The sequence below is a fragment of the Oryzias latipes genome, chromosome 23 (assembly GCF_002234675.1).
Source record: "Oryzias latipes chromosome 23, ASM223467v1".
Lineage (NCBI taxonomy): Eukaryota > Metazoa > Chordata > Actinopteri > Beloniformes > Adrianichthyidae > Oryzias > Oryzias latipes.
The window spans coordinates 8,587,790-8,599,557 of NC_019881.2; the positions used below are offsets into that span (position 1 = coordinate 8,587,790).

General features: G+C 43.2%; 1 protein-coding gene across 1 annotated transcript in view; it reads right to left on the bottom strand.

Annotated features, from left to right (window-relative positions):
* Positions 1-10,943, bottom strand: part of LOC101164611 (metallophosphoesterase domain-containing protein 1) — an 87,012-nt gene extending 76,069 nt beyond the window's left edge. Inside the window, exons 1-2 of the mRNA XM_011490983.3 lie at positions 10,474-10,943; positions 142-506 (exon numbers count right to left, since the gene is read on the bottom strand). Of these exons, the coding sequence (XP_011489285.1) occupies positions 142-320 (179 nt within the window). The 5' untranslated portion in view covers positions 321-506; positions 10,474-10,943. The remainder of the gene's footprint in view (positions 1-141; positions 507-10,473) is intronic.
* Positions 10,944-11,768: the final 825 nt, after the last annotated feature.

Below are 11,768 nucleotides of genomic sequence, written 5' to 3' on the forward strand. Positions count from 1 at the left end.
CTAAACTTTTGGTCTGTACTGTATATATATTCATTCTTAGTGGAGGGTTACATGTAGTTTTAGGAGGCAATGGAGTGATTGAACCAAAAAAAAAAGATGAAAAAGGTTTCCAAAAAAACAAAACAGGATCCAACTACTCACATGTGCACGTGAGGTGGCTGAAAGCGTCCCTGGTTGATATTGTAGAAAGTAAAGGCTTGAGTGGGGTTGGTGCTGTACTCATCAACTTCCACAACCATCCTGCTGCCTCTCTGAGGGTGTGACTGAGCCTGTGACTGCTGTCGTCTCGCCGCCATGATCTCTGACAGGGTAAAGGCCATGGCTTGTGTGACCAAAGCTGAGCAGCCGGACAAGGTGTCAATCAATGGCTAATGAGGGTGTACGTAGAGTTTCATTTGCCAGAAAAACTTCTGGTAGATGAACAACTCAAATCCTCGCTGAGCTTGGAGCGGCTGTAAGCTGACGATAGGGCATCCTTCCTTCTTCCTTTCTGAAGAGCCCCCACACTGAAGAGAGAACAACATCATCATTAAGAGGAGACAAATGAATCCTGCATGTGTCCAGTGTTTACATTTCAAAAAGAAACTTTTAACAAAGCAATGTTGGAACCATCATTCATTTCTTGTTGGTCATTTTGACTCATTGACTTGGAACACTGCGGTATTTCAGATGATTGTTAAGTCACAACAACAGGGTAAAAAAAAAAGAACTTGAAAAAGTTGTCAATAGTAAGGCACGTTTCACAGACAGGAGAAATGTTGTGTGAAGTACGGAAAGGCTGCAGAACCAGAAAATATGCAGAGACATAAAATGCCCCAACAAAATTATATTAGCTATAATATTAAAAACACTCAATGGTTAAAGCATAAATGGCATGCACTTACACAGCTCTTTTATCACCTTCTTCAAACACTAAAGTTTTCCATAATCACAATCCTATTCACCAGCAGGGCTGCTAAGCATGGCACTAGCCAGTTCACCGGGAGCAATGAGGGGTTCATTGTCTTGGCCAAAGGTCACTTTGACACATATGGGTGCGAAGAGCAAGAACTGACCCCTAAGGTCAGAGTCCAGTCAACTCTGCAGCATGGCCACCCTGGAAAACAACATCAAATAAATAAAAACAAATACGGAAGCAGAGTTAAAAGACTTTGCACCTGCGACTTCGTCAGGTTTAAATCCTCCAAGAACTTTCCAAAGGTCCATCCGTGTCTTGCATTTATTTGTCAATGTTACATTTCTAAAAAGTGTTTCCTGCAGTCTCAAAGTGCTCAAACTCTGTTCAACAAGCAGCTGGTCTAAGAACAATCCAGAATCCTCTTATCGACTCATTTGGCTATTAGTTTCACTATTTCTAACCGCCTCCTTGTTTTATTTTTAAAGTCAGAGACTAACGAGACCTAACCCTTAGCAGGCACAGTGGTCTCTATTTTCTGAAAAATTCAAGCTCTTCCTGTTCTACTAATCTGGCACTTGACAATGACTCACCAATTCCAGCAAGATGTAGCTGTGGACTCTAAAGAGGAATCCACGATTTTGTTGCTGGCTTGGTGCTAGCCACAACTCTCTTGGCTTTAGAACGTAAGGTTATGGTTGCAGTGCTCACAACCTTGCCATTTCCACTGGCTGCCTTAGCTGGCTGTTTGTTCATTTCCTCTAACCTGCGTCCATACTAGGTATTAAAACAAACCTGACCTGCCGCAAGGAGTGACTCAAACTGCCTTCTTATTGGCTCAACAATTTTGGTGGCCCAAAAGGTCCTCTGGCATTAGAACTTTTGTCTCTTCAACATTTGTATGTGTGAAGAGTTCCCCCTTCTTCAGCCTCTTGACTGTGGTCCCACATAGCCATGGACTTAATTACTGGGATCCCAAGCTTTGAGGTAACACTGTAATTTTGACCATTAGGGACCAGGGGCCTCATTTATAAACGTTGCATACGCACAAAAGAAGGCGTACGCCACTCTCTACGCAATAGTTGAGATTTATAAAAAGCAAACTTGACGGGAAAATGTGCGGTCCTTCACGCAAGCTCTGATCCAGGCGTACGCACAAAAACGGGTGAAATGAGAAATGGCGACACCGTCGGCAGACGGAAGAAACACGTGAAAGTGAAAATGACAATACTGCCTCTCATAAATAACATGAAGACTTCACAAAGCAAGTCTTACAGTTAACAGCCTACACGAACACCCGTTTGCTCGATCAGCAGTGAAACAAACAAAAAAAAAATCAAACGAAAATTACAACAGAAATTCAAATGAACACTTATTTGCAAAAAGAAAAGTGAAATATGTTCCGCAATATTGGCATGTTGTGCAATTCATCCTCATAAATAATATATTTAACAGAACGAAATAATGTACAAAACTGATATTCCCGTCAATGTGTCCGTCTGGCGGAGCAGATATAGGTGCAATCAGACAGACAGATGGATAGATAGAGAGAGATGCATTAATTGTCTACTGGGGAAAGTTGTTTACATAGTAAAACATTTCTTCATAAGCTACAGAATTATGGTATTCATGCATATGCCTTTAGTTTGTTTTATTTTTGATAAAATAATGTATGGCGTATGTCTCAACCATTCAGAAAGCAACAAGAAATTACATTTGCGCTGAACAATTTCCCATTTCCACGTTGATTATTACCGACATCTGTAGCTTGTCAGATGCAATTAAATAGATGGAAATAAAATGCTCCATCACAATGCGTAATGACGCACAATGGCTGATCTTGCACTCTTATAGATGTGGCAAATGGAAGAATTCGGAGTGAGCGCATCTTTAGACAGCAAGAAGACTTGCTTGCAAACGAGGACGAGTGGCTTATGAGCCGGTTCCGACTTCCTCTGCGGGCTTTTGGGGGTGTGTCACCCGGTGCATTTGGCGGGTCGGCGTCCCCCTGCGCCTCAGTCACCACTCCACTAAGGGATTCCCCAATTCTTGCCGCTTGTCTCTCATCAAGATGGGTCAGCTCCGGTTCCCCCTCCGGTCCCCCCCCGTGGCAGACACACTCTGGCGATGCAGCGCCAGACGTTTTTTTGCCTCGACTTTGATGTCCGACCATTTCTTTTTTATTTCAGCCACGGTCCGAGGTTGTGAGGCTACAGCATTAACGGCGTCTGCCACTCACGTGGCTTAGGCATTAGTAATGCCCACACTGTGCCCTCAAAACAACACTTTTCTCCTCTATTCCACCTCGCCAACGATAAATTCTACTTCACATTTTTTTCATTTCCTCTCGGTGTGTGCCATGGTTTCGCAATCAATGAATATTCATTTGTGGGCGTTTCACGGACTATTTATGGGCAACTATGGGCGTGTCATAAAGCCGCAAAAGCTGCGCTGCATTTAGAATTGGTTGTGATTTATTAAGGGAAAGATGCGTAGGATGTGCGTGCGCACGGTTTTATAAATCTGAATATTTCTGTGCGTACGCACGTCCTATGTTTCATCCGTACGCCACTTCTGACGCAAATCCTACGCAAAGTTTTATAAATGAGGCCCCAAATCTCTAAGTTTGGCACATGCTGTTCCTCTTTGAAAATCACCTGAGGCCGAGGATTTAGCAGCTGTGGAGTCTTAAGATGTGTTTTGTCTCTAAAGAATACCTGAAAATTTGGCTTTGAACCAGGGACTTCAGTTCCTCCTACACATTATTTTAATATATATTAAAAACGCCCCCCTCAATCTCCGTGGTTGGTTTCTCACCCAAGCTCGGGTCCTCTACCAGAGGGCAGGGAGCTTGACAGTCCTGCGCAGTATCTTAGCTGTTCCTAGCACTGCGCTTTTCTTGACTGAGATGTCGGAGATCTTTCCAGAGATCTGCTGTCGCCACTCCTCCAGCTTGGGGGTTAGAGCCCCAAGAGCTTCAATTACCACAGGCACCACTTTCACTTTCCATGCTTTCTCCATTTTTTTTCTGAGTCCCTGGTATTTCTCCAGTTTCTCATGTTCCTTCTTCCGGATGTTTCCATCGCTTGGCACTGCCACATCTATCCCAACTGCTTTCCTCTGTTCTTTGTCCACCATTACTATGTCTGGTTGGTTCGCTATTACCATCCTATCAGTCTGGATCTGGAAGTCCCACAGGATCTTTGCTCTCTCATTCTCTACCACTTTCTGCAGTGTTTCCCATTTTGACATTGGGGTTTCCAGTTCATATTTTGCACACATGTTCCTGTATATTATTCCAGCCACTTGATTGTGGCGCTCCATGTATGCTTTTCCTGCCAGCATATTACACCCTGCAGTTATGTGCTGGATTGTTTCAGGCACCTCTTTGCACAACCTACACCTTGGGTCTTGTATGTTGTGGTAGATCTGAGCCTCTATCATTCTAGTGCTCAGGGGTTGTTCCTGAGCTGCCAGGATGAGTAATTCAGTGCTGTCCTGTAGGCCAGGATTTGTTGATGTCAGCCACTTCAGTTATAGTCCGGTTATTGTCCTCCAACAAGGATCTGTTCTACAGCAATGCATCTCTTGCTCTATGTTGCCTGAGACATTCACTAAGCACGCTGTCAGTTGGGGCCTTGAAATTGGTGCATCTTCATGCATCTTGGATGTTTCATCCTGGATAGTGGCTTCCATGGTCACTATTGCTCACTAGTCCTTGGCCTCCTTTCTTGCGGCTAGCATACAGTCTCAGGGTGCTGGATTTCAGATGGAACCCTCCATGTATGGTGTGGAGCTTTCGTGTCTTAACATCTGTGATCTGTATCTCTTCTTTAAGCCATCTTATTATTCCTGCAGGGTATCTGATAACTGGCAGTGCGTAGCTGTTTATTGCCCAGGTCTAGTTTTTGCCATTGAGCTGACTTCTCAGGACTTGTCTCACTCGTTGGAGGTATTTGGCTGTTGCAGCTTTCCTTGTTGCCTGTTCCAGGTTGCCATTTATCTGTGGAATTCCAAGGTACTTGTAACTGTCCTCAATGTCTGCAATTGTTCCTTCTGGGAGTGAGACCCCTCCTGTTGACTACCTTGTCTCTCTGTGAAACCATTCGATTGAATTTCTCGAGCTTGAATGACATCCCATTTTCAGTACTGTAGATCCTGGTGGTGAGGATCAGGGAGTCAATGTCGCGTTCGCTCTTAGAATATAGCTTGATGTCATCCATGTAGAGAAGGTGACTGAAGCTGGCCCCATTTCTGAGTCGGTATCCATAGCCAGTCTTGTTGATTGTTTGGCTGAGGGGGATTCTCGCACAGTGGAACTTGTGACTTTCACAATTTGTTAAGCAAAGGCTTTAAAATAATTCTGAACTGAAATAGCTAAAACTGGAAAAAAATAAATTATCGTTTGCCATTTAGTCTTTTGCATTTGGTGAAGTATAAAGGGAGGAAGTTGTCATGTTGAAATGTAGGAGGCGTTTCTCTGTGCATGCCAGCAGCTCAGCTGCAGCTTCGGCTCTGTGGCTTCTGGAAGAGAACAGAGCTGCTGAGAGGTGCTGAAATAATGGAGACAGAGGGGATAATTTGAGGACAGGCGCCTTTGGAAAAACTCGCCTGGACTGACGTGTGATGTCACCATGCCATCTCGATTCATCATTCACCGCAACCTCACACACTGACAGAAACACGCTTCACGCCTCACACTGCCGCTGTTTGCCATAGGCAAATCCCAGCATGCTCCCTGGATGTGTTTTAGGGGAGCGTGCATCATGAGGGCCAGCAGACAGGCTCCAAGGCCTGTGCATGCCTATCATTTTTCAAACTGTTTCCGCTTTGGAGGGTGTGCCAGTTACAGCTCCTGTGTTTGCTGCTGACAGACGCAGGACACACTGGCAGATGCTAAACGGAGACGCATCCATTCAGATCGTGGTGGGTCTGCACAGTACAACGGCCCCTGCACAATTTCGCCCTAACATCCATCAGCAGACTTTAATCTCTTCAACTCCAAATCATTTAAATTACAGATTAAAGGCCCGTACACACCGGGACGAATATTCGCCAGGCGTTATTCGCCAGCATTTTTCGACACGTTTTTTGTGTTCACACCCAGGCGATTTTCGCTGACGATGAGCCGAGCGAACATGCAATTTCCTTCCCTGACATTAGATGGCGCTTAATGTAAACAGAAATACTCCTGTACACAAGGTGGCGCTGCGCAACTTTACGCTTCTTAAAGTCACTTTTCACTCAGAAGAAGAGAGCAAGTATTTACGCGCTTGTGAGAATAATACAAAGAAAACATGAATATTTCAAGCACCAGTTGCTCCAACTGGTGCTTGGTTCGGGGATATTTTAGAATGTCCGTCATTATTTCTTCGCGGCAGTGTAGACGCTACTTGGCGTCTATCTTCTTCGCTGGTATGTGTGCTCAGCAAGGCAGTTTTGTGTTTGAGCGCCCCCAAGTTGTGTTTTACTGTAACTTCAGAAGCTCCAGACACGTGTGCAATAGCGCCATTCTCATTGGTCGAATAGATTTCGACGCGACGCGTCGAAAAAAAAAAACGAACCCGAGGCGTTTTTTTTTTTTTGACGCTTTGACGCGTGTCGTTTTTTCGCGTCGGTGTGCACACTCTCATTGGTGCCCTTTGTTTAGTCACGAGGCGTTAAACGTCGGCAAAAATCGCCGGCGAAATTCGTCCCGGTGTGAACGGGCCTTAAGTCTTTCACAGTAAATGAGGGGAAATGTATTTTACCTGTTGGGACTAGTGCAGTCTTTTTATAGGTAAACCTATGCCTTTAAAGAGATTCCATGTAAAAAACAGAATTGTTTTTAAGTGAACAACAGAAGCTACAGCTTTCACTGACCAGATCTGCACCTTTTCTCCTTCAACAGTGGAATCTACCTGGCCTTTGTCTAAGACCACAGACAAATGACACTCTGGGATCATTCATGTTAGGACTTATAACTCCTGCTTCATTCTTCACTTTGTTCCTCAGAGGAAGCTTATATGGCAGAGTGGCCTCCATCCAGCAGAACAGGTGATGGGTGAGTTTTGACTGTTTCTCACTTTAAAGTAATTTGTAGTTTTTGACTGCAAAGCTAAGAGGTCAAAAGACTGCAGCTTCACATTCCAACATATGCAGGTCTGACATCATGAAGGATGACATTTCTCTTTGTGAAAAAAATGTTGTTAAAGCGCACAATTTTTGTTATTTTTTTTTGTTATTTTTAACAAATGTTAGACAACATGACATCTCTAAGGGATTCAGTAAAACAAGTTCTTCCTGCTTTTCCCGCCATGTGTCAAACAAAACTTTGGTTTGGTGCCAGTGAATTCCCCCCAGTTTTACTTCTTTCAAAGGTAATAAAAACCCCAAATGTAATTTCAACATTTTTGTTATTTTAAAACTTTTGGAATTTTACTGATTTTGAAGCACAAACAAGTTTTTAGTAGCTCAGAATAGTTTTGTCTGTGCTGTCCTTCAAATTAATTTCACTGCTTTGACTTACTTCATTATGGAAGCGATTCTGTAGCATAATTAAAAATAAAAGTCAAAACCAGAAATGCTTTTTCATTTTCAAAATGAAGCTGCATTTTTTGACTCAGAATTAAAATGAAAAAGCAATCCATCAAAATGCTTTTTCATTTTCTTCTTCAACACCGTTTATTCTGTCACTTAATTAAAATGATAATGAAAATAGTATTTGACATTTGATTTTAAAAAAGTTCTCTGGTAAATGTGTAGCAAAATTCATTTAGAAATGTCTAATTGGACAATTAAAATGGATTAACAGAAATGCTTTTTCATTTTTATAATGAAGCTGCATCAAATGACTCAAAATTAAATTGAAAAACCAATACTTCAAAATGCTTTTTCATTTTATACTTTAAAACCGCATTTTCTGTTTCATAATTAAAACGAAAATGCAAAGAGGGGATTGCATTTTCATTTTCACATCCACCCTGCAAACATCGCCGCAATATTCAATTCGAATAATCATTTCCAGAGGGGAGGCGGGGCGATGACGTCAGTGCTATCTCTGTGTGTCCAGCTGCTAAGAGACACATGCAGTGCAGCTTTGTGTTAGCGGCATAAGCATAACAGTAATAAAAGCACATTTAGAAGACAGTCTCCTGCAGCTTTGCGCTGGTTTTGCTGTTCGATGACAGCTGGAGCCAACAGCTATAGCAGATTTTGGCATGCTAAACATTTGCTGGTTGGACGAGGGGTTAGCATTAGGCTAATATGTGCTTAAAACTTACCTAAAGCCGTGGAGGTACTTAAAACTTAGAACGGGCAATGAGCATCTTTGATGTAAATATGTGGGAATTACATCATCATTTATTTTTTTCTGGACACCACTGGAATCACAAATTCATATCATGGTTTCTCAGATAGTAACAGCACTTCCGCCTTTGGCGATCGGGAGCTTCGGGTCGCGGGGCTTTGCGTTCCGCTATGCGAAGGCAGCTGCCGGTCTGAAGAAAAAAAGCTTTTCCCGGGGGGGGGATTTTGACAAACCGGGGTGCGTCCACAGAAGGCGGGAATGCTTTTAAGTTGTCCTGAGAAGCTGTTTAAAATCCTTTTTAAGTAGAAATGAAAAAGCATTTTGAAGTATTGATTTTTCATTTTAATTTTGAGTCATTTGATGCAGCTTCATTTTGAAAATGATAAAGCATTTCTGTTAATCCATTCTAATTGTCAAATTACACATTTCTAAATGACTTTTGCAACACATTTATCAGAGAACTTTTTGAAACTTTTTGAAATGTCAAATACCATTTTCTTTATCATTTTAATAAGTGACAGAATAAGCGGTGTGGAAGAAGAAAATGAAAAAGGATTTTGAAGGATTGCTTTTTCATTTTAATTTTGAGTAATTTGATGCAGCTTCATTTTGAAAATGAAAAAGCATTTCTGATTTCGACTTTTATTTTAATTATGCTACAGAATCGCTTCCATACTTCATATGAACAACAACACACTTCATTGAAAGATTCATTGAAAGATTCATTTCAAGCGGAGCATGTTTTGTCTTTGGTTTATGTGCAGTACCAGCGCTTAGTAAAGTTTTTTTTTAAAGATATTTGACATTTTTTCACAATTGAAGGAAAAATCTCGACACAGATTTCAGGAAGTCTGAAAAATCATTTAGTAACTGTTAGGATGTTTATTCAAATCCTCAATAAGCCTATATTTTTTGAATCCATAGTAAATTACTAATCAGCTGCGAGCCAATTTTATACCTTTGTTGTTTAAACTGCAAATCATCATCAGAGCTTCTTTTTTCTCTTCTTGATTAATTTTGTATTTTTCTTTTTTTAATGTTTGACCATTTTGATTCATACACTGATCCATGCTAAGGCACTCTCTTCTATCAGGATCCATTCTGATGCTAAAATCTGCTAAAATCCAGCACCAAACAAGACCCATAGTTCTGAGATGTTTTACCCTAAACCTGCTCTTGTTTTAATGACCCGTGACTACATGTGGACCAAAGTCCAGCTTTAGTGCCGAGCCTGGTGATATACTTATTCAGTTTAGAAATGTATCAGTTAAGTTTAAAAGGATGAATATAGACAGAAACCTGTATTGAGGTGAGTTCACCTGCTGATCCCCGTCGCGGTTTCACGCCATAATTTGACGAGCTTCCGCGCTGACTCTGCGCCCGAGCATTTGACCTGTGGGCTGACACTGCGCACGACCATTTGACCCGCACGCTGACACTACGCGCGCGCATTTGACCCGAGGGCTGACACTGCGCGCGACCATTTGACCCGCGGGCTGACACTGCGCGCGCGCATTTGACCCGAGGGCTGACACTGCCCGCGACCGTTTGACCCGCGGGCTAACACTGCGCACGACCATTTGACATGCGGGCTGACACTGCGCGCGACCATTTGACCTGCGGGCTGACACTGCGCGCGCGCATTTGACCCGCGGGCTGACACTGCGCACGACCATTTGACCCGCGGGCTGACACTGCGCACGACCATTTGACCCGCGGGCTGACACTGCGTGCGACCATTTGACCCGCAGGCTGACACTGCGCGCGACCATTTGACCCGCGGGCTGACACTGCGCGCGACCATTTGACCCGAGGGCTGACACTGCGCGCGCGCATTTGACCCGCGGGCTGACACTGCGCACGACCATTTGACCCGCGGGCTGACACTGCGCGCGACCATTTGACATGCGGGCTGACACTGCGCGCGACCATTTGACCCGCGGGCTGACACTGCGCGCGACCATTTGACCCGCGGGCTGACACTGCGCGCGCGCATTTGACCCGCAGGCTGACACAAAGCGCGACCATTTGACCCCCGGGCTGACACTGCGCGCGCGCATTTGACCCGGGGGGCAACACTGCGCCCGCGGGCTCCATGCACGACTCTGCTGAGTGGATGCGACGCTGCAGAAAAATGGGATCCCAAGGTGGAGTCGGAGCACCGGGTTGGGAAGCATCAGCACGTTAAAGTCAGTCGGCTGAACAGTCGAGGGACGCGGAGCGGCGCCGAGAAGAAAACGTGTAGCTGCAGTTAAAAAAAACGCATTGAAGGGTTGAGTGAAAAACCAACCTGGCCTGAAGGTGAAGAAGCTCAGACGCAGGTGACACGCTGGTCACTGAGAACGCGGTGCGCCGGAGGAACGTCCTGGAATGACTGCTTCGCTCTTCTGTCTGTCACGGTGATGATGAAAAGGAGCATGGAGGGGGAGAGGAGCGCGAGCAGCTGCGCGCGGCTCCATCGCCAAAAATCATTTAATCATCAACCAGGAGGCAGTTCTGCTGGAGACAGTGGGCAGACTGGAGGACCTCCAACCGCGCAATGTGGGTCAAATGGGATGAGAGGATCTTAACAAAGTATGACACTGGTCTCATGCATACCAGTGTGATTCTTTGTGATTACCATACTCAACATGATTCTGAAAAGGAGGTTCTACCTTCCTTCAATGTTAAACACACTTTACAAATGATTTGAATCCATTTGTTTAGCAGCTAACAGTCAACTTCATCTTCAGCTGAGTTCTCTTGCTTTTACCCTACACCTGTCAGTCATTATGTTAAGTCACAATGGAGTTTCCATTCTTTTTCTTTAATAGTTTTTTTTATTTATGAGTCTGGTGTAATTCTTCATGAGTTGGCTCTGACTTATGGGTGAAAAGACTGCAATTTTATCACATTTGTATTAATGAATCATGTAAAAAAAAAGACTGCAACGTGATCAAATGTTTTCATTATTTGTTCAAATGCTCTTTAATGTGCACTGCAGTTTTGTGTTTTTATCAGTTTTCTAATAAAAAAAAAAAGAGATCATGTTTCTACAAAATTTCTCTTTGGATATTCTAAATGGTGAATATACTTTAATTGTAACTGTTTGCAAAAGTATCCCAACATGTAGTACAAATTTACTGAACCTTTTTTAGGTCAAAGAGCAGGATGTTTTCGACTGAGACTGTATGAAAGTTAGATCTTTTTTGAAGACCAGAAGTGAACACTGAACACATCTCACATTTACTAATTACAAAATGCATTATTCCTTCCAGAAAATGCAGCTTTGGACAGACTGTTTTCTCTTTTCGAGCCTCTCAAACCTGGAACACAATCCCAGAAAGCATTCGACAGCTCTCCACACTTCCATCGTTCTCAAAACAATTAAGAACATGGCTGCTGGAAAACCAAACTTGCACTCACAGCTAACTTTAGGGACAATGCAAGAAAACTGTTTGATAAACAAAAGTCAAAATAAATCATTGGGAGGAAGTGGTCACAGTTGTCATAGTATTTTTCTGATTTTGGCGATTTTGTTGATGTGTACTTTGGGGAACTATGTATTTTAAACTGTTTATATGTAATTTAAGTTATGTTAATTTT